Source organism: Saccopteryx bilineata, chromosome 11, assembly GCF_036850765.1.
Source record: "Saccopteryx bilineata isolate mSacBil1 chromosome 11, mSacBil1_pri_phased_curated, whole genome shotgun sequence".
Classification (NCBI taxonomy): Eukaryota; Metazoa; Chordata; class Mammalia; order Chiroptera; family Emballonuridae; genus Saccopteryx; species Saccopteryx bilineata.
Window position 1 is genome coordinate 48,336,969 of NC_089500.1, and position 23,681 is coordinate 48,360,649.

Below are 23,681 nucleotides of genomic sequence, written 5' to 3' on the forward strand. Positions count from 1 at the left end.
AGTGGATAGAGCGTCGGACTGGGATGCGGACCCAGGTTCAAGACCCCGAGGTCGCCAGCTTGAGCACGGGCTCATCTGGCTTGAGCAAAGAGCTCACCAGCTTAGACCCAAGGTCGCTGGCTCCAGCAGGGGGTTACTCGGTCTGCTGAAGGCCCCCGGTCAAGGCACATGTGAGAAAGCAATCAATGAACAACTAAGAAGTCGCAACGCGCAACGAGAAACTGATGATTGATGCTTCTCATCTCTCTCCGTTCCTGTCTGTCTGTCCCTATCTCTGCCTCTGTAAAAAAAAAAAAAAAGAGGGGGGGGGTATCAAAGGCAACTTGCTTCTAAATTATTAAAATCATCTTCCTGAATCATTACCAGCTAGAAGCAGCGGTCATTTGGACTTGGACGTGAGCTGCAAAGTATAGAATTGTGACAACGATTCCAGTGCCATGCGGACTTTTCCTGGATGTGGACTTTTCCTGGACTCCTGCTCCTTGTGACAGCTCCTAACAGACTGAACTGGGGTTGGGTTGCATTTTTCAGGGATTTGGCATGGTGTTGGGGCCAACTTGGACTTGGTGAACATGTTAAGGACACTATTCTTTTATGGATTCTTGCTGTATTGGCCAAGAGTTTGCTTAAAGGCTTTAATCACTGTAAAAAAAAATAGAAGACTGGATAAAGAAGATGTGGCACATATACACCATGGTATATACTATTCAGCCATAAGAAATGATGACATCAGATCACTTACAACAAAATGGTGGGATCTTGATAACATTATACGGAGTGAAATAAGTAAATCAGAAAAAAAACAAGAACTGCAGGATTCCATACATTGGTGGGACATAAAAACGAGATTAAGAGACATGGACAGGAGTGTGGTGGTTACGGGGGGCGGGGGGAGGGAAGAAGAGAGAGGGGAAGGGGGTGGGGGAGGGGCACAAAGAAAACTAGATAGAAGGTGACAGAGGACAATCTGACTTTGGGCGATGGGTATGCAACAGAATTGAATGACAAGATAACCTGGACAAGTTTTCTTTGAATATATTGTACCCTGATTTATTGATGTCACCCCATTAAAATAAAAATTTATAAAAAAATTATTAAAATCAAGTGATTAGTAATTTTAGTAATTAACTGTTGTACTGTTGGAAGAATGGCAAATGCAAATTAATCAGACAAAATAGATGGGTGGAGATATATATGTAAACAAGAGAAATAACCCAAACCAATGGGTGAAATGAATTAACCAGTAAATAGTGCTGGGAAAATTAACTATGCGGGGAAAAAAAATTATTTTAGACCCTTCATATTTATTACCCATGTAACTTCCAAATAAAGAGAAATGTAAAAAAAGAAAAACAAAATTAAACACAGATAAATATTTAATTTGGGGATGCAAAAGACTTTTTAAACAAAAAAAAAGATTTGACAACATACAAATGTACAACTGAAATGTTAAATAATTACATGCAAAATTAAATGGCGACTAGTAAACTAGGAAAATATTGAGGCACTACTGCTATACCGTAAAAAAAATTTAATAAATGTTTACTAAATTATGTGTTCAATTAAATGTCACTCGTCTGCCTGACCAGGTGGTGGCGCAGTGGATAGAGCATCAGACTGGGATGCGGAAGGACCCAGGTTCGAGACCCCGAGGTCGCCAGCTTGAACGTGGGCTCATCTGGTTTGAGCAAAGCTCACCAGCTTGGACCCAAGGTCGCTGGCTCCAGCAAGGGGTTACTCGGTCTGCTGAAGGCTCGTGGTCTAGGCACATATGAGAAAGCAATCAATGAACAACTAAGGTGTCGCAACGAAAAACTGATGATTGATGCTTCTCTTCTCTCTCCATTCCTGTCTGTCTGTCCCTATCTATCCCTCTCTCTGTCTCTCTAAAAAAAATAAAATTAAAAAAAATTTAAATGTCACTCGTCTTGAGATCACTAGGAAAAAGCAAAGTTAATAATTTTAGATAACAACAAATGCTTTTGGCCATTCATAACTTAGTATAACTATTTTCATTATACTTATAGAAGTTAAAACATACTGAAATAAGGCTCATGTATTTTTTCAGTTTTAGAAAATTAAATCCCTTATGATCAAAAGTGGTTATTCCATTTTATATTCGTCAACACAGACTCTCTCTGAATAGCTTAATTCAAATCACTCTGTAAATTACCTGTAGTTGCTGGTACAATCTTTTAAAATTAACTTGTGAAAATAATGTCACTCACTTGACATGGAAAATAAACCATACAGAATGAGCTCATTAATGTGGTGAACTTAATAAAGAATTGATTTAACTCTGTTCAAGAGTTATAACCAAATAAAAATCTGATGAGAAAGTATGAATAGTGGCAAAAGATAAATGGGTATATTCAATGAGTTTTTATTTCAGTTATCCAGAAAACAATATAATACTTTATAAAAATATTAAGTTTTAGGCTACCATTATTTATTTTAAAAAGCATTTGTGCTAGAAGGTTGTTTTTACCAACTTTTTTTTTTTTTGGTTATGGTTAAGTTCCCTATTAAGATACAGAGGGTGAAAAGGTATTGGAAAAGATCTTCAAATGTACAAAGCTATTTATTTTTCTTGGCAATTTAAAAATACATAACCATGTGAACTGAGTACACACTGAATTAGTATTATGTCCTTACTATACACTTGATAAAGAACAGCTCCCTTCAGTTAAAACCTAATGAATACCATCAACTTTTCCTGGCTTATTTTTCTGAACAGAATTAGTACATAAACATATAATTCTGTTATCCTTTTTTAAATGCTAGAAAAATTATACCATAGTTCACATGAAGCCCTTAAAAATCTGATGTAACAGGGTACAGACACTAAGGGTAAAAGTTGATGGCAGTCTTCACAGGAAGATCCTCTTGGAAGAGGAATTCAATACTAAGCAGGTTACGTAAACATAAGAAACCACCACAATGCGCATGAAGTTCATCTGTCACATTTTTAAATGGTTTGAATTTCAGCATAGATACCATGGCACAGAGTGTTAAATTTAATGATCAAGTAAGTGATGGTAGCTAAAAAAAATTATATTCCTAAAATATGGGGACCCGATGTAGTGCTTTATTTAGAGTGTGACTATAAAAGAATATTTTAAGACAAACACCAGACTTTTATTTGTCAGATTCAGTTTCTTTGTTGGATTCCTAAGCCAGTAATGTTGCTATTCAAATTTGTATTTTGGAATTTCTGAGTTAGTCATAAAAATCAGTCTTATTTTGTATGTTGCACTTCTGTACCTTAAATGGGCAAAAACTATCCTCTTTTTTCACTACCATTATTATTCTAAATAAGTTTTCCTCTCTAATACAACTAAATTCTAAAAGGGAAAAAAATTCATCACCCTTAAGTATATTTAAAAAATGAATGTGGATTCAAACATGGATTTGAAAATTGGAGTTTTAAAAATGTTTTACATAACAGCTGTATCACTGGAATGAGTGGGATGCCTTAATTTACTTTCTTTGAGGCTATAACTGTCTATTTAGTGTTTATGATTAGATTAATCTTATAGTCATAACTTAAAACTCTTGAAATCTCAAAAAATAGATGTGAGAAGCTTTGAGTGCCAGCAAAGCCATTTGTCACTCCATAAATCAACATTAAACTAATATTCCATTCTTCTATCTGTAAAACATTCACATTTCTCTTTTCTCATATTTCTTTTAAATACATTTTCTTCTGTTAGTCTATATGCAACAAGAGCAAAAGTGCATTCAAGTCCCTGATCTAGTGATATTTTACATTTGTGGCACCCATCACCGTAAGTACATATTTAGCAATATCTCACAATATGTATTTCAATGCTGGGACTTAATATTTTCATGCTATTCTAAAGATTAAAAGATTTCCCCTTAGATTGGATAGTATAATTTCAATTATATTGCCTTTTAAAAATATCAATGCACACTTTTAAAATATCAACTCACTTTCTACTTACCTTCATTATACTAAACTGAGCTTTCCAGTTCCATGAGTTTGAGTATTAACATAGTGTATTATACTTTCAAATCCCACTGCTGTTGTCTAACATTTAATCAAGTTTTAGATGTTTATATTCCTCTTTGCTTCTAAAAATCTTGCTCATTTCCATCCAAGGGAGGCATATATTAAAACTGCATATAAACTTCTACTTAGAAAAAACTTTTGAGAATGAAGACTGCAAAAAGAATGAAAAAATGGAATGGAATCATTTGGTCCCCTGAAGTTCCTTGATTTTAGATTTTTATTATGGTGTAACTGTTCACACCTCCCAAGTTTTGTCTAGAGTGATAATTTTCTCTTAACAATTCTGATTTTTGGGAATAAAAAAAAAAAGGAAGTGACTTCACTGTCATGTTATCACTCATACTGTCATCAATATCTTAGCTATACTTTCTTTGGACCCTGAAATACGTTGGAAAATCCATGTTGGTACTATATAATTAACACTCGGAACAAAAACAACAACCACCGGGTTTTGTGCAACCATATATGAAATTCCAGTTTACCATTAAAAACATGCAGAGTGAAGATTTTCTTCTTTTGATTCCTGTATGTAAGTGAGGAAGTCTATCAAGTCTCCATGTTTTGGCAGGTTTGTGCATATAAAATGGCTACTTGGATTATAAATTTTCTCCTGGCTGGTACTGTGGCTCTGTAGCAGTGAAGTAGTCCTCCAAGAAGGACTGGATATACTCAAACGTTGGTCTTTCATCAGGGTCCTTCTTCCAACAGAGATTCATCAACTCATGTAGGGATTCCGGACAGCCCTGAGGGCAAGGCATCCTATATCCTCGTTCCACCTGTTCCAGCACTTCCCGGTTCACCATTCCTAACACGCAAGATTCAGACAGTCAAAAACAGTGACAACAAAGGCCACTAGCATACATTGAACCTATTGTGGTAATCATTTCATAATATATATGCACATCAAACCATTAAGGCTGTATGCCTTAAATTTATAGTTAGGTTTACTTAGTGAAATGATTATTTTAACAAAAAAAATAAATTTCCAATGTCAAAATATATCAAAGAGCTTAGAAAATACAAGACCATTTCAGAATGTCTAATTTTTTCATTCCACCTAAAATCTTCCTTTCAACAGTAAGATCTTCAAAAACCAAGTCCAACTGATTAATGAAAATTTAGGTCTTGATATTAACACTTATTAATTACCAAACTTGGGCTAATGAGGAACAATGGCAAGACAGTATCTGAAAAAAATATTCAGATAGGAATTCAGAAGAAAGCGTTCTAGTTCCGGTTTTGCCAAATATACCACGTAGCTTCTTCAAGTTAATACACAGTTCTTGTATTCCTTTGTAATGCTCACCCTCATCCACAGCTCACCCTGTGTTATCATAACTTGAAGAAAGGGCCTGGGAGAGGGCGTTGGGGCATGGGGAAGGTGATCCAGGATATTTAAGAAGTTTATCATCTGAGAAAACAGTAGAGATAAAAGGCTTTTGGAAAATGCCCTAAGGGAGAAAGCTGAGGTGAATGTGGGCACATCTCATGTGACTCGGTAGCCAATGTCAATGTAAAGAGGGAGGGAGGGAGGAAAGAAAAGAGAGACAAAGAAAGAAGAAAAACGCCTTGCTCCTTACATTTCTGCTCCTAATAAACTCCAGTTAAAGTCACTAACGGGATAACAAAGAGTTAATAAAATGTAACCTTACCAGGATATGGCACTCTGCCCTTTGTTACCAGTTCCGTTTGTAGAATTCCAAATGACCACACATCAGACTTTATTGTAAATCGACCATATAGTGCAGCCTCAGGAGCTGTCCATTTGATTGGAAATTTTGCACCTAAAACAGTATTGACAATCTTGTTTTTAAAAATCTGTTTGTGTAAATATAGCATAGAGGGGGCCAATTTTCTGTCAATATCTTTACTGTATGTGCCATCAGTGTAAGTTCTTCAGAAGTACAAAATACATGGGAAACATTTTTCAATATTTAAAATTTGTATTAAAATAAATCACATTTCTTCCTGATAAGATATTCCTGATAAGATATTCAATGATATTGTTGGTGGGTACAGAAAACCATTAAAAAAAAACAGAGGTAGAAACTCCAATAAGAAGTAATCAGCCTGACCAGGCGGTGGCGCAGTGGATAGAGCGTTGGACTGGGATGCGGAGGAACAAGGTTCGAGGCCCTGAGGTGGCCAGCTTGAGCGCAGGCTCATCTGGTTTGAGCAAAGCTCACCAGCTTGGACCCAAGGTTGCTGGCTTGAGCAAGGGGTTACTCGGTCTGCTGAAGGCCCACGGTCAAGGCACATATGAGAAAGCAATCAATGAACAACTAAGGTGTCGCAACGAAAAACTGATGATTGATGCTTCTCATCTCTCTCCATTCCTGTCTGTCTGTCCCTGTCTGTCCCTTTCTCTGTCTCTGTTAAAAAAAAAAAAAAAGAAGCAATCAAAAATATGTATAATAGGACCTATAACTTTTAATTGTCTTATCACTTAGTAGTTATAAGTAACCATTGGTTGAAAAGGGCATATTCTGTTGGTTTTTCTACCATAACCTTTTCATTTTATCGTATCTCTCAAGAAAATTTTATTGTACTATCATTTTCAAAAGCCTGTATTAATTTATTCAAATATCTACTGTATGCTTTTTATGCCTAAGACATTATGATCATTGTTACGGGAGAGAAAAACATAGCCTTTGTGCAGCTTATATACTTATAGTGGCAATTATAGGTATCTTAAAAACTTCAAGTTATTTCTATATGCATGTACTATATAGTGTTGTAAAATAGTTTTTTAGATGTTTAAATAAATTATCATTTTCAATAGTACAATCACATAAGGTTGCATTAGGAAGGGGCAACTAAGTTAAGCTTTAAAGAATGGTTAGAATTTTTATAGGTAAGGAATATAGAAGAAGATACTCTAGCTGGAAGGAACTACATACACAAAAGTATGGAGGTGAAAAGAAAGCATTGTGCTGAATGCAGGATTTCTCAACCTAGCACTACCAGCATTTGGGCTAGCTAATTCTTTGGTGGGGTTAGCTTCCACATTACAGGATGTTGAGCAGTATGCCTGGCCTATACAGATGCCAGTAGCAGCCTCCCAGTGGTAACAGTCCCTAAGACATCTCAATATAATGATATCGCCAAATGTTCCCTTGGGGGCAGAGATCACCGCTGGTTAAGAACTTGCGGTTTAGACAAAAGTTCCCTCCCTGGCCAGATAGCTCGGTTGGTTAGAACATCATTCCAAAGCACAAAGGTTGCCAGTTCAATCCCACGTACATTAACAGATCGATGTTTGCTTTTCTCTCAAATTAAGAAAATAAACATAAAAAAACCCCAAAGACAACAGTTCCCAAGAGTTGTGTGCCTACACAGCCACTGACAAAAGGTCACATAGTCTGTTTAAAAAAAAAAAAAAAGAGAAAGCCTGATCAGGCGGTGACTCATTGGATAGAGCGTTGGACTGGGACGTAGAGGACCCAGGTTCAAGATCCCGATGTCGCCAGTTTGAGTGTGGGATCATCTGGTTTGAGCAAGGCTCACCAGCTTGAACCCAAGGTTGCTGGCTTGAGCAAGGGGTCACTCGGTCTGCTGTAGCCCCCCGGTCAAGGCACATATGAGAAAGCAATCACTGAGAAACTAAGGAGCCACAACAAAGAACTGATGCTTCTCATCTCTCTCCCTTCCACTGTCTGTTCCTCTCTCTGTCTCTGTCACAAAATAAACAAATAAATTTAAAAAATTTAAAAAAAGAGAGAAAGGATAATATATCAATTCACAGAGCTAAAATTATTAATTTACAAGTATGTCCTTTATTCTGAGATTATGGTGAATGATAAGGCATTGTTTTTGTAGGTTAAGAAGGGCAGCTGAAGGTTTCATGCAGAATGGACAGCCTTTATGGTGATCTGTACTGGACCATACTTAATCTCTGTCTAAGTGACATTCTATAAGACCCTGCTCTTAAGCCATCACCTCTGTGAAGTCTTTCCTGTTTTCTCTGCTTTCCCTTAGTGTTTCCCATTTACTCTTCTGACAGTAATTATACAATAGCTTGCTTTACAGTTATTTATATATAGGTCTACCTTGCCCCTTAAAATGCAAGCTCTAGCCTGACCTGTGGTGCAGAGTGGATAAAACATTGACCTGGAATACTAAAGTCGACGGTTTGAAACCCTGGGCTTACCCAGTCAAGCTATATACAAGAAGCAACTACTATGAGTTGATACTTCCTGTTCTTCCCTCCTCCTCTAAAATAAGTAAATAAAATCTAAAAAAAAATTTTTAATGTAACCTCTAATATTTATTGAGCATCTACTATCTTAGATAATGCCAGGCACTATACATTGCCTTCATTAGTTTCACAACAATCTTGAAATGTAAATATTACTATCGAATCCGTTTAATTTTTATAAGTGAAGAAACTGAGGCTCAGTCAAAATGGTTTGATAACTTATTTGAAATCTCTGGGCTAATAAAAGATGAAATTAAAATAAGAAACTCCACACTCTTTACATATATATATATATTTATATTATGTGTGTGTGTTTATTAAGTGTGTAATGAATGAGAGTTTAGAAAGGTGGATGTCAAATAGAAGAATCAACCTACGTATGTTAATTTCCACAAGTTCTCTTCCCTCACTCTTTACGGTCAATTGTTCAATATATTTTATCACAACTTTATACATAACAAAGACTTACTATAAATTTGGCATACAAATTGTTTCTAAAACCTTTATAAAATTATATGCTATTAAAAATTATATGGTACTTAATCTATTAGCTTCAAATATACCTTTTTCTGGTCCTTGGTGAGTAAAACCTGGATGCTTCTGAAGTTTGTTACAAAAGGAAATTTAAAATGTTTATTTGTTGGTATGCCAAAAGAAGTATAAAGAGGAGTGTAAAGAGAGTGTAAAGGGAACTTTATTTACAATGCAAAGTATATACAGTCAAGTTCTTCCTTGGAGAAACAACTATCAGAAAGCTATGGTATCACACACTGTATATAATTTTATGAATAAAATCAATATTTCTTTGACACTTCAGAGAGGATCTATAAGCTCTTCTTATTCTGTAAAATCCTGCACATTCAAAAGAATGGTAATTAAATCTGTTGAACATTAGGTTACAAGCCTTTATTAAAGAATAAATTTACCTTGTCTTGCTGTATATTCATTGTCTTCAATTAACCTTGCTAAACCAAAATCTGCTATTTTGCACACAAGATTTTCTCCTACAAGAATATTAGCAGCCCGAAGATCTCGGTGAATATAGTTCATTCTTTCAATATATGCCATACCATCAGCGATCTTGGAAAGAAAAAAACCCAACATGATATAAAGAAAAGGAGGGATAAAATAATTTTGGTTAATATTAAGATCACTGAAAAATCATATATTTAGAAAGGAGATGATGGTAATGGTAAAATCTAGCAGATAGTAGGAAAAATAGGAAACACTGTAATTGAGGAAGAGGACAGGGAGGGACAAAGGGAAAAAACAAGAAAGAGAGGAGGAAGAGGAAAGAAGGGAAGGGGAAAGAAACAAAAGAGATGTATGTAGCCCAAAGACTAAAACATTTATCTGGCCCTTTATAACAATAGTTTGCTAACCTCTACTATAGAATTTATGAGCCTTGAACTCAAGAACATGACCTAGGCTTGGCATATGCTGAAATTTCACATGTACAGTTTCTTAGTATAAAGTTTCTCTAAATTTCATCCTATACTGTAGATTTCCAAAGGTACCATTTCCTTTGGAATAGCAATCATTCACTGTCTTAAACTTTGTCTGTTAAAATATAAACACACATAGATTTTATATTTTTGGATATGTAAGTTTCTGAAAGGCTGTATATTCCAGGACAGAAGTATAATAATATTACATTATTATACATATAATAGTTATATACCTGGTTCTACTACTAATGTTACCTAAATTTTAGATACCTTTTGTCTTCAGATACTATGTTATCTATAACAGAGATCAGATTGGATTATCTTTAGTGCTTTTCCAGCTCTAAAATTCCATGATTTTATTCTGTAAATAATAGTATTTTACTAAAATTATTTTACATTAAAAAGAAAAATGACTGGCTGATTGATTTTTTGAGAGAGAGGGGAGAGATAGAGAAACACTGATAGGTGCCACGACTGGGGATCAAACCTGCAACCTTGGCACATCAGGATGATGCTCTAACCAACTGAGCTACCCAGCCAGGGCCTATTTTATATATATTTTTAACACATACTTCCAATTCAAATTGATAATACAAGTACAGATATACAAGTACCTGAGCAGCCATATCAACCAACTGTGGGAGCTTCAAATACTTTCCATCTCCCTCCTTCAGGAAATCTAATAAACTCCCTATAAGAGACAGCAAGACATTTATGAAAAATAAGCACACAAATCACATCATGATATAAAACTCCAGCTTTTCTTTAATATTTTTTGCAGCCTTAGAATTTATAAATAATTATGTTTACGATTCCAGAAGAGGTCCCTAAATTGAAAAATTACTTCTCTTGATAACATGAAAAAAAGGAAGAGGCGATAATCTCACTAGATTACAGGCATTCCTTCCTCACTTTGATCAAGATCAACAGTTCCAATTGTGACTCAGAAAGTAGTATTAGAGACTTATATATTTTTAAGTCAATCTGAATCAAGAGCTCAGACAGCTGGGAATATTTTGGGGTATTTAAAACTAAATCTAAGTGGCAGTGTTAGTCTAACTACTTTCAATTTTAGCAGAAGTTATCATGGAACAGCAAAATACTACGAATAACAGCACAGAGAAAGGCTATAAAGGAAAAGTCGAACTGCTACTCCTCTATTACTGGTTACAAATTTACCATGTACAGCAAATCAAACAGGAGAAAATACCAGATAAACCCAAATTAAGACACATTTGATAAAACAACAGTACTGTTCTCTTAGAAAATAACATTATGAAAGACAAGAAGGGCTGAGAGACTATCTCAGATTAAAGGAGACCAAAGAAAAATTACAACTAAAAGAAATTCCTGACCATGGAGTGGATACTGGATCAAGGAAAAATTGCTATAATTAAAGTCATCATTGAAATGACTGGTACAATCTAAATATGGACTGGTATTAGGTAGAATTGTACCCATGTAACAGTTCCTGAATTTGATCATTACACTGTGGTCATATAAGACAATGTTCTTGTCTATAGGAGACAAACACTGACATATTTAGAGGTAAAGGGAGTATAATATCTGCAATGTACTCTCAAATGGTTCAGAATAAAACCTTTTGTACTTTATATACTGATGACATATTGAGTTAACAATTGACAAATCTGGCTGAAATGTATACAGGAATTCTTTGTATTATTTTTGAAACTTTTCTGTAAATTTAAAAGTATTTCAAAGTTAATGTAAAATAAAACAAGACAAAGAATGCTCTTTCTATGTGACAGGATTATGAAACAAGGGAAACTATGACTTCGACTCATTTATAAAAAATAAAAAACAGAGGATATCTATATTTCTTCTGGTCTATTTATTGAAAGGGGAACACGTTACTGCGTTTGTCCATTTATCTGCCCATTCAAATATTTACTAAGGGTCTACTACATGTGAGGCATTGTAAAAGGGTATAGAGGATATAAAGATAAATAAGTCATAGTCCCTGCCCTTGAAAAGATCTTGATCAAGTATGAAAGCAGAGATTTATAAAATATATGCAAACAAATACTGTACAGTAGGTGTGATAAAAGTTATTGTAAATACTACAGTGGAGACTCAATGGATAGAGTTAATTCTATGGAGAAATCAGAAAAGGCTTCACAAAGAAGACACATCTTAAAGGAAGAATGGGAGTAAACAGGGAATTCCAAGAGGAAGTAACAAGTACAAAGTCTGTAATGCATAAAACAGCACAGGAAGTTGAGGGAGCTGAAAACAGTTCTTCCTATGGAAGAACACAGGACTCAAACATGAGAAAGAGGATACAGAAGGAAAGAGGCAGAACACAGAAGGCAATGTACCTATATAAAGAGATTTTATCCTTTTTACATGAAATTTTCTGCTGAGAATACCAGATTTATGCTGAAAAAAACAATACTCCAACAGTAATACAAAGAATGAAATTGGGCTAAAGCACATAAAAGAAATAAGATTAAATTTCCTGCAACAGTCTAGAAAAGAGAGACTATTATGCTAATATCTAACAATGATAGTGGAAATGGTAAAAAGGGCAAATTATCAGAGATTTAAAAAACAGGATCAACAACCATCAATAGACTATTATTACATAAGGCAGTGGTTCTCAAACTTTTTGAAGTCGGGGCACATTTAAAATCCTACAAATAATTGTAGGTGCACTATATACAAATTTCTGAGAAATATGTTATAATAATTAAGTCAAATATTAAAGAAAAAATATAAAGTCCAAGCGTGCTTTTACAGTAATTACATGAAATAAATACGACAAAATTAAATTTATTGACATTAAAAAACATTTTTATGTTGCATTTATTGTTATGCTTTTTAGAATTCGTAAAAAAGGGGTTAAAAATAATAAAAACGACAAAAAAGTTATCTTTTTATATATATAGATACATTCTTTGTAAGATTTAGAAAATTTGGCAGGTCCTGGCATGAATGTGTTAAGGTTTTTCATTCTTGTGTTTATGAGAAACATGAGCCTGATGTGTCCTAGCGATTTCTTCAATGTTTGGGCATATATTTGAAAGGCAAACTCTCATTTCCTCGTCAATACATTGAAGAATTCCTCTCTTTTCACTCTTAATTGTGTTGAGTGCAGAAAACCACCATACATATCATCTTAACTTTACACCAAACAAAGGATACAAGAAACTTGCCTCCAGTCTTTCCAGGGAACATGGGGGTAGTATAAACAATCCAGCACCCCAGCTTAACAGCCTTTTGCAACCTAATCAGGCAAGTGAGGTGGGGAGTTGGGCAGACTGTCAGCTTACAGCCAATTCCCCACACCTCTGTCCCCCAAAAATCAAAACTCCCAAAACCCTGTTGGTTGTTTGGTCCCCAACAGGCACATATTTCTCTGGAATACAATAGGGCGCACCTGGAAATCTTCTAGGGTGCACCAGTGCGCCCTGGCGCACACTTTGAGAACCACTGACATAAGAGGTTGGGGAAGTGAGGATAGCTGGGTCCCATCCCCAGAGTCTCCATTTCTAACAAGTTTGCAGGTGATGTTAATGCTGTTGCCATTCAATGTACTACAGATGCTTGCATATGTGCAAAAGGAAGCAAATAGAAAAATATTCCCTATAGTACTGTCTATATACTGTATTGGCAAAAAATGAAAAGCATCCTAGTGTTTACTCGGAAATTCTATCCAATAGTTTCAAGTATAAGAATTAGATTTTCTCTAATCCATGTGAATAAATCTTAACATATATTGAATGAAAATAAAGCTAGTCAGATCTATATAAGTTAAAAACATAAAAATACTATTAACAGGTAAATATATGTTAGTAAAAGTGTATCAACACATAAAACACAGATGGGAAAGGTAAACACCAACTTCAACACTGAGTTACCTCTGAAGGGAAATGAGTCCACAGGGGCTAAAAAGAAGGGCTCAAAGGAGAATGGGTCTCAAGGAGGGGTAAAACCAGGGTTCAATTAGATCATTACTGTGTTTTTTCCTTAGTAGAAAGATCTGATGCAAATATAGAAAAATGTAAACAGTTAAATATGAATGGTAGGAACATAGTTGTTATAGTACTCTTTGTATATTTAAAATATGTACTCCATAATATAAAAAAAACACTGAAAACTCTTGACATTAAATAAACTTGAATAACTTAAAAATAAATGGCTGGTTAGGAAGTGAAGAGTAGGTGTATTTCTGCTTTATAAAAAACCTTGGCTGTGAAGGGAAGCAAAAAAGTATAGTAAGTGAAAAGCAGATGTTGGGGAGCAATGTAAGGAAAGAACAAGAAGTATCAAGAACGCAGTAAAGAAACTGTCCTTAACCAGAGGAAGGGACACTTCTTTTTTCTCAGCCAGCAAGACAAACTAATGTCACATAAATACATGACAATGCAGAGTATATATATAGAAAGCAGCAGAAGATACAGTTCTTTGATCAATACATCGTTCAGTGTAAAAACAGTTAAGTGCTAAAACAGAAACAGCTGCAGAGCATAGAAATCCAGGATCAGAATTTGTATCATTCTGATATTTCTTCTTTGGTATCTAACCAATCTCAAAAAAAACCCACCCCCTTCAAGTGTTTCTTTATAATATTCATTCATCACAGAACATTTTGGCTCTTATCAGTGGGTCCTTAACATTTTTTAGTTCCTAAGAGAATCTGATAAAAAATACAAACTCTCTTTCTAGAAAACATAAATAAGTAGGCAAAATATGGCACATAACTTCAGAGGAAGTTCACAGACCCTCTGGAGTTCACTCATGACTCTGACAGTGAGTCAATAAACAACAGTGAAATCAATTCAAAGTAATCTTTAAGCTTGTTTGATATACTCCTCTACTCTTATTTCCAACTAGTTTCTTCTACTACTTCTGTACCTTCCCCAAGCTATGGTTCTGTTTCCCATTTCCTCAATCCTCTTAGCTATTCCCTTTACACATCCATATCCTTCATAATCCTAAATGGCAGTTCAAGACTTGTCTTTTCTATTAATTTTTCTCAATTTATCCCAGCCTTAATGTGACCTCTTCCTCAATTTCTATTATACTTACTGAAATTCACTGCTCTGGCCTGTAGTTTTGTTTGTTTATAGTAAATTTATTTACTTTCATACTGAAAATTAACTCTTCAGAATTTTATTTAGGTCTTTTCTCTCAAAATTTAATCTAAATTATTTGTCTTTACTTCTTTGATACCTTATGATAAATAGCAGAGTGCCTTATATATTAGAAGCATTCAATACATTTTGGTTGTCAATAATTTCTAGAGTAGTACGACTATAAAAATTTCAGAGGATATAATGATTATGACACACTGGAATATTAGTGGAAGGCTTCTAGGACTTAGGTACAATCTGAAGAAAGTATAGTTGCTGGACTGGTCAAAAGATAAGGAAGCCAAATTCCAGGTGAAGGAAATAACATGAATAAACTCATGAAAGTAAGAAGCCAGAAAAGTGATTTATGTGGAAGCCCTTGAGTCAATGAGTTGGATAGAGTATGGGGCCAAATGCTGAGTAACTGATTAACAAGATGGGGAATTACCAAGTTCTAAAAACTAGACGGGACATTTGTGATCTTACATTCTCAATCTCCCACCTAGAAATAATCCTAACCCAGCAGCCTGACAGCACAGATTGCTACTATGTTCTCCATAACAAATAATTCTTAAAATCAATGTATAAAGTTGTTGGACCATTAGCTTTCCCTCCATTCTAGTCTTAGGTTATCAATATCTCAATTTAAATTTCCTCTTTGTTGTCTCTTTTTCTCCTTCCCTTTCTAGTGCATATAATTCACCCTGAAATGGGATATTTGGCAGTGGTTTGCAGGACAGCTTCCTTCCAAAAAGTGGGGCTTTGGGGCTTTAGGTATGTTTTAGCTATCAATTAGTAGGCTATATCAGTTCTTTTAACCTTTTGGTTCTTCTGTCCCTTTTAGGGGGAACATTTCCCATAGCAAATGTGTAGCTTGTAGTTGACCCTGTCACCACTAGATGAAACTTCATTTTTGGCCAAGATGGACTACTGAAGAAGAATGACAAAATCACTATTAATATGGATGAGGAACTTGTTAAAGAGTAAAAAAAAGTGCAGATTAAATTCAAGAGGGTAAAAAGTGAGCCTATCAGCATATCTTATGACTAAATCCCATTATGCAAAGGAGAAAAAAAGGAAGAGCAATGACTTTCACTTCTCCTTCTCCTGCCCTAACCAACCCTGTAATTAAAAATCCTACCTTGGGGTCTGGGGTTTGGGAAAATGGAGACATTTCAGTTGACAGTAGTGATAAAAGCAAGTTTCTAGGAGTCCTGAGTATGAAGATTACATTTATACTTAAATGAAATAAAACTAATTTCTTTATCTGATTTCTTTGCTTTAGTACCAGTAGTAAATCTTTCTGATTACATTTTAAATTTTTTTACAAATACATTCTTTTTCACTTTCCTAGCTATTCCATGTCCTCTAGCCAAATGGAATAAAGAACTATTTACTTTCAAAATAAATTCAGCCTGTTTATTTTCCTTTTAAACTCTGTACTATTCTTTGGAGTAACTGGAGCTAATCACTAACTTTTCCATTAAACAAAATGTCAAATTTTTTCCTTTCAAATGTCTACATAAAAATCTTAAATTAGTAAACATTATACAAAATATGTATGCATAAAAATATAAAGACTTGTTTTTAAAATTTTATTAATATGAATACCCTAAGAGAAACTAATATACACATACCTTTTGACATAAATTCAGTGACAATGTAAATTGGCTCTTCAGAAACAACAGCATAGAGTGGAACAAGTTTATCATGTCGCAATTTTTTCATTATCTGAGCTTCTTGAAGAAAAGCTTCTGGCATCATTGTACCTGGTTTTAGTGTTTTGATTGCTACTTTTGTGGTTCCATTCCATGTTCCTAGAGAAACAATTTTACTATCTTAATCTGTATTTATTTGTAAAGAATTCACACCAAACTTCAATGAGCAGTAGTTACCTCTAATATTTCAACATATCTTTTTTTTTAAATAGTTTATTTTTATTTATTTTATTTACTTATTTATTTATTTTTATAGAGACAGAGAGTGAATCAGAGGGAGGGATAGACAGGGACAGACAGACAGGAATGGAGAGAGATGAGAAGCATCAATTATTAATTTTTCATTGCGCGTTGCAACACCTTAGTTGTTCACTGATTGCTTTTTCATATGTGCCTTGACTGTGGGCCTTCAGCAGACTAAGTAACCCCTTGCTGGAGCCAGCGACCTTGGGTTCAAGCTGGTGGGCTTTTGCTCAAACCAGATGAGCCTGTGCTCAGGTTGGCAACCTTGGGGCCTCGAACCTGGGTCCTCTGCATCCCAGTCTGACGCTCTATCCACTGCGCCACCGCCTGGTCAGGCTATTTCAACATATCTTATCATAAATTGTGGCATTTTGATCTAAGGCTAAACAATTTGAAAAACAAAACAAAACACAAAAATTCTTCTTACCCATCCATACTTCACCAAAACATCCTTGTCCTAGTTTAACTTCTAACCGCAAAGATTCTCGTGGGATTTCCCAAGCATCTTTTGCTAAACCTTGAGTCTGAGGTTTCACAGTTGGACATACAGTTGTTAGTTTATGGCATAAGCCATCAGCATGTTCTAGATAAATGAATAAACTATATTGTAAAATAAATTACAAAAATTAAGGTACATGTAGTATATCTATGTTTTAAAAAGTTTAAATTATACAAAACAAAAAATATTGTTAAAAAAAAATTTAAAATAAAAGTACAAACAATAAGGGAATTGTATGTAAGAAGCAAAACACAAGAAATGACACATTTTGTTAATATATTTAAAGTTTTTTATTGAATACTTATGTGCCAGCTACAGTGCTAATTCAGCACTTTACAGATCTCATATAAATATCTCTTAAAAAATTAGGCATCTTTCTTAAGGTCACCCAGTTAAGTGATGAAAATGGGATTCAAACCCCAGGTCTAGCTGCCTCCAAAGTTCTGCTTTTGACTACTCTACTTATTTCTCTCCAGAAAAAATGCTACCATTACTTGTTATTTCTAAAACCCACTATTATAAGAGGCATGCCAAAAATCAAGGAAAACTTCTTTTAGGGAACTGATTTTCTTTTTAGCAAAAGAGAGACAGACAGACAAACAAACAAGGACAGACAGATAGGAAGGGAGAGAGATGAAAGCATCAATTCTTTGTTGTGGCACCTTAATTGTTAATTCACTGCTTTCTCATATGTGCCTTGAGTGGAGAGTTCCAGTCAGGGACCTCTGGGCTCAAGACAGTGACCATTGGGTCATGTCTATGATCCCATGCTCCAGCCAGTGACCCCGTGCTCAAGCTGGTAAGCTCATGCTCAGGTCAGATGGGGACTGATTTTTAAATAAGGGAGTCACGCCTGACCAGGCGGTAGTGCAATGGATAGAACGTCAAACTGGGATATGGAGAACCCAGGTTCGAGACCCCAAGATCCCCAGCTTGAGTGCGGGCTCATCTGGTTTGAACAAGGCTCACCAGCATGAGCCCAAGGTCGCTGGCTTGAGCAAGGGGTCACTCGGTCTGCTGTGGCCCCCCCCAGTCAAGGCATATATGAAAAATCAATCAATGAACAACTAAAGAACCACAATGAAGAGTTGGTGTTTCTCATTATCTCTCCGTTCCTGTCTGTCTGTCCCCCTCTCTGTCTCTGCCACACACACACACAAAAAGTAAAAAATAAAAATAAATAAGGGAGTCACAAAAACAGGAAAACCTAAATTTCATAATAACTTGCCTTGTGAAGCCAGCTTATATAATCCTTCTTCTTACTACCTATCTTATTATTGTAAATAAAAAATGTTCCCTCCCATTCTCAACAAGTGACCATCAAACCCACATTCTAACAAGTGCAATTACATTTGATGTCACTATTTGCCAACATATTTGACTTTTGCCAACACTGCAGCTTGATATCAGACTGTTTGCAGCTAACAGCCATTGAAGAAGAAATTGCCATGGAACTTCCCCTCCCCTAGAATTAGTCATTTAAAGACTTTCAGATGCATTTAAGTATCAAATTGGTAAAGAAAAACTTTGAGATATAAGACCCTAATATTAAATACTTTTCAAAGGTCCTAGTAAAACTGAAGAATGTTTAAAATTGCTGTAAGTTAATTTTCCAGGAAAGAAAAATGCATCTTCATTGGGTTTATTTAATAAATAAATCTGTCTGGTTTATACTACACTGTTTATGTATTCCAACCCATGAAGTAGACAGTAAAGCAAAATATTATCTCATATAGCCTTTCTTTTAAATATTTATTTACCTTCTTAATAAGTGTTTTTAAATAAAATATTTGTTCTTGCTTTTTAATTTAGTGCCACAATCTTCGTATGTAGCCGTCATGAAATGGAACCCTAATGTAAACACTATATCAGTAAGATATAAAGACTTAAATGATAATAAGCTGATTTTAACACATCACGTTAAGAACCTAATTCAGGTAACAAGTGCTACCTGTTCCTCATTTTATATAGACATCAGAGTATAACAGACATCCAGTGAGGATATACTGTGTGTAAAGTAGCATCCTAAACCTTAAGGGATATGAAGACATGGGTTCTGTCCTCATAAAATACAATATGAGAAAATAATTTTCAGTTTTGAAATATTCACATACCTGTGTAGTGTTTTACCAATTTCTGCAGAGTCTCAAATTGTGCTCTAGTTGTGATATAGTATCCACCATTGTCAAGTTTCCTAATTTTGTAGTGTTTCACATTGTCACCCCTTACCTCATCCCAATCACGAATGGAGAGGGAATAAGCACCTGCGAGGGGCGGGGCAGGGAGAGACGAAACCTTTTACTATACCTTCCTCTAAATACTGCCTAGAAGATTTTTACAGTCATAGTAACATAACATTATTCATACCTTTAGTAGTTTCACTTTCTCTTACTAAAAAAATACCTCGTTGATTTCCAGGATTCAGAAGTAATCTTTCAGCATCTTTTCTTCCCATTTTGCCAAAATACCATCTGGAAAAAAAATAGTGTTCTTAGTTAGAAAGGTGTAAGGGTAAGAAAAATTATATATAAATATTAATAAGAATGGAGTGGGACAGGGAGAATGACAAAAACAGCTACAGAACACATCTTAAAAACATAGTAGAGCCCTGGCCGGTTGGCTCAGTGGTAGAGCGTCGGCCTGGCGTGCAGGAGTCCTGGGTTCGATTCCCGGCCAGGGCACACAGGAGAAGCGCCCATCTGCTTCTCCACCCCTCCCCCTCTCCTTCCTCTCTGTCTCTCTCTTCCCCTCCCGCAGCCAAGGCTCCATTGGAGCAAAGTTGGCCCGAGCGCTGAGGATGGCTCTGTGGCCTCTGCCTCAGGTGCTAGAATGGCTCTGGTTGCAACAGAGCATTGCCCCCTGGTGGGCGTGCCAGGTGGATCCAGGTCAGGCGCATGCGGGAGTCTGACTGCCTCCCTGTTTCCAACTTCAGAAAAATACAAAAAAAAAACAAACCCCAAAACATAGTGGAATAGCCTGACCTGTACTGGCATACTGGGTAGGCCCTCAACCTGGAACACTCAGGTCACTGGCTCAAAACCCCAGACTTGCCCAGTCAAGGCACATACAAGAAGCAACTACTTTTAAGTTGATGCTTCCCACTCCTCCTGCCATTAACAACACCCTTTCTCTCTCTCCCTCTTCTCTCTAAAATCAATAAATAGAAGGAAGGACATCAATGACTGAGCCTGTCAATGAGTGATAGAGGGAAATACTAAGAAGAATAAAAGTGGTTCTCTTACAACAGTGTGATCATCTGTATTCAGTAAAATGCAAATGAGCCATATACAAATTAGGAACTCTAAATTAGTGTAGGCTTGATTTAATACAGTTTTGTGAATAAAAATGAGTTTCTGCCATGAAAGAACTCAGAATAGTGGAAAAAAAGACAAAAGAACAGAATAAAGCATGCCAAAGCAGAACAGGGAGTTATGAAGACAAACATCGTATTATTAATAAAAGCAAACACCGACAGAATGAATATCTACTATGTGCAAGGAACTGTGTTAAGCATATTATATTAAAATGCAGTAGCATTTATAGATCCCAAGTAAACCTGGTTTGATCTAAAGTAATGTCATTGAAGGTAAACTTTTTAAAAGATGCAAGAATAGTAGACAGAAGTCCCATATACCTTTCACCAGCTTTCCTAACTGTTAACATTTAGTAGTTTTGTTATATTCTCCCTCTCCCTGTGTGTGCATATTTTTTCTGAACTGAATGAGAGTAAGTTGCAAACATAATCATTACCTTTAAATCCATCAATATGTACTTCCTAAAAGACAAAGATACTCTCCTACATAGGAACAAGCACATTAAGTCAACAAATTAACATTGATATAATATTACCAATTGAAGGTAGTATTTTTGAAGTGAGAGATGTCTCAAAATACAAAAAAATGTTAATACTTTTTAAGTGGAAAGATAAAGGCATTAACAATACAGTTCTGTTAATGCAGATTCATTTATGATCCTACTGTAACCAAGTACTATGGCATTAATTATTAAGTTTCAAGTAATATGCCCTATTAATATGATACATTAGCTGTATTAAGACTGATACGTAATTGTGTGTAAAGTTGTGGCTAAGTAGAATGTGCATTAAGACATTTTTAACATCCAAACAATTAATAAAATATGAAGTAGCGCCATACTCCTCTGCCTGAATGGAATCTGCAGGGGCTACATAATTGCTAGGGATATAGCCATTCTTTCCTGTAGCAATTGATCTTGCTTCCCACCAGTCTCCTTCCCTGCAACACATAAAACAACAGTTACCACAAGGCAGATTACTGCTCAAGACAGGATTTTGTATCTGAAATAGAGAAGAGATATAATTCCATTTTTTATTCATACACTCATTTGATCAAGAATCAACAGAAAGAATAACATTAAAAAATAGATTATATGAAGTGAATAAAGCTATGCAAAAAGTACAAATGCATTTCTGCTCCAAACCAAAACAAAAAGATTATGCTTTTAGTTAAAAGATCACTTTTCTATATAACTCAATCTAAGACAATAAACTATACTGAATAAAAATAATTTGGGAGGTAAACTTTTCAAATTATTCAGTTTTCAGTAAATGTTTTCTTTTATAAAGACTTTAACAAGATATAATTTGCATACCATAAAATTTCTCTAATTAAGACATACAATTTAGTGGGTTTTAATATATTGAGTTGTACAACCATACCAAAATCTATTTTATAACATCTTCGTTATCCCCAAAAGATACCTCATATCCATTAAGAGTCATTTCTGTTCCCCTCCTCTTCCATATCCTCCACTGCCAACCAACTGATCTGTTTTCTCTTTCTATGAATATATCTACTGTGGACATTTCATATAAATGCAATCATACAATATGTGATCTTTTTGACTGATTTTTCAAGGTTCATCTATGTTGTAGCATGTATCAGTAGCTCATTTTTATTTCTTTTTAACAGTGCATAGAATTATAATGTCCTAGAACTCCTATAACCAAAATATTATAAATGGGCAATAACAAATTTAATTCTTAAAATACATATAAAAATGTTATCCATAAATATCCAAATAAGAATAAAAGCAACTCAGAACACAAAAACTAGATGTAATATGTAATATATAAGCCTTGACTTTCCCAAAATTAATGTGAAAGGAGCAAATATTATGTCTCTAATAAAAAAAATACATATATAGGTTCTACTACCAAAGATTAAATGCATATTTTGCTTTACCAGAGAAGTACTGAAAATATTTTATCTAAGTTGAAATTTTATAAATGCAAGCTTGAGGTACATTTGCTTTCTAGAAAATGAAATAAAAAATCATTTGGAAATTTAAATATTTATAAATTCATATACTTACTTGGTTTGTAGTTTCCTAGTATATATTAAGCACTTTCAGATATACAAACTGAAAACTTTGCATCTGACCCTATTCATCGATTCCAACATTTACTGACTACTCCTTAAGAGACAGATTCTATGATAAGGTATGCTAAAAACAGGAGTAAAAAGACAGTCCTAAGGAGAGAGTAAAGGGGAAATAGTGATGGAAAGAGACTGGACTTGGGATGGTGAACACACAGTAAATACAATATACAGATGATGTGTTATAAAACTGTACAACTGAAACCTATATAAAACCTATATAATTTAACCAATGTCGACCCAATAAATTCAACAAAAAAATTAAAAAGAAAGAAAAAAGAAGAAAATGCCCTTACTCTCCAGAAACTCACAGCCTAGAGTAGAATTTCTCAACCTCAGCACTACTAATACTTCAGGCTAGATAACTGTTTGCTGTGAAGACATTAACCGTATATTACATAATGCTGAACAATAACCCTGGCCTCTACCCACCAGATGACATTAGGAGCAAGCTGACAACCTGATTGTTAACAACCAAAAAGTCTCCAGATATTGCTAAATGTGCCCTGGGTGATTTTGCCCCAGCTTGAGAAGCACTGATCTAACAGAATGATAAGCAAGTGATAAATTATAATTCAAAATTGCAATGGCAGCTATGATTGAAGTCTACATAGAATGCTATGTGGATATGTTAGAGACAGTCAGGAGGCGGTAGGGACTGAGCCAGGCAGGAGAGGAAGAATGTTAAGAAAGGCTTCCTTGATAAAGGACACAGGAATACACATTTTGAAGGATAAGTTGGGTGGGCCAGATAAAGGGGAAAAAATAGAGAGACAAGAAGTCACATTCCAGAGAAAAGAAATCATGTACATGAAGGCATGAAGAAAGTGAGAAACCAAAGTATATTCATAAAATTATAAGTAATTCAGATGGTTAAGCAGTAGAGTGAGAAAGGGGAAGAAGCTCAGTGAATAATGTCTACTATTGTCATTTTTTTCTTTTATCTTGACAGCTACTGGCAGCTATTGGAAGATTTTAAAGCAGAGACATTAACATATTTTATGATCTGGAACAATAACTGGTAGCAAA

At 35.1% G+C, this 23,681-nt stretch overlaps 1 protein-coding gene across 3 annotated transcripts in view; it reads right to left on the minus strand.

Moving 5' to 3' along the window:
* Positions 1-2,982: 2,982 nt before the first annotated feature.
* The window catches only part of YES1 (YES proto-oncogene 1, Src family tyrosine kinase), a 76,338-nt gene continuing 55,639 nt past the window's right edge, over positions 2,983-23,681 (minus strand). For all 3 annotated transcript variants that reach the window (XM_066246292.1, XM_066246291.1, XM_066246293.1), the window contains 9 exons: positions 21,390-21,488; positions 19,603-19,706; positions 19,350-19,499; positions 17,164-17,319; positions 16,413-16,592; positions 10,294-10,370; positions 9,158-9,311; positions 5,686-5,817; positions 2,983-4,838 (listed from right to left, as the gene is read on the minus strand). In XM_066246292.1, the coding sequence (XP_066102389.1) occupies positions 4,630-4,838; positions 5,686-5,817; positions 9,158-9,311; positions 10,294-10,370; positions 16,413-16,592; positions 17,164-17,319; positions 19,350-19,499; positions 19,603-19,706; positions 21,390-21,488 (1,261 nt within the window). In that variant the 3' untranslated portion in view covers positions 2,983-4,629. The remainder of the gene's footprint in view (positions 4,839-5,685; positions 5,818-9,157; positions 9,312-10,293; positions 10,371-16,412; positions 16,593-17,163; positions 17,320-19,349; positions 19,500-19,602; positions 19,707-21,389; positions 21,489-23,681) is intronic.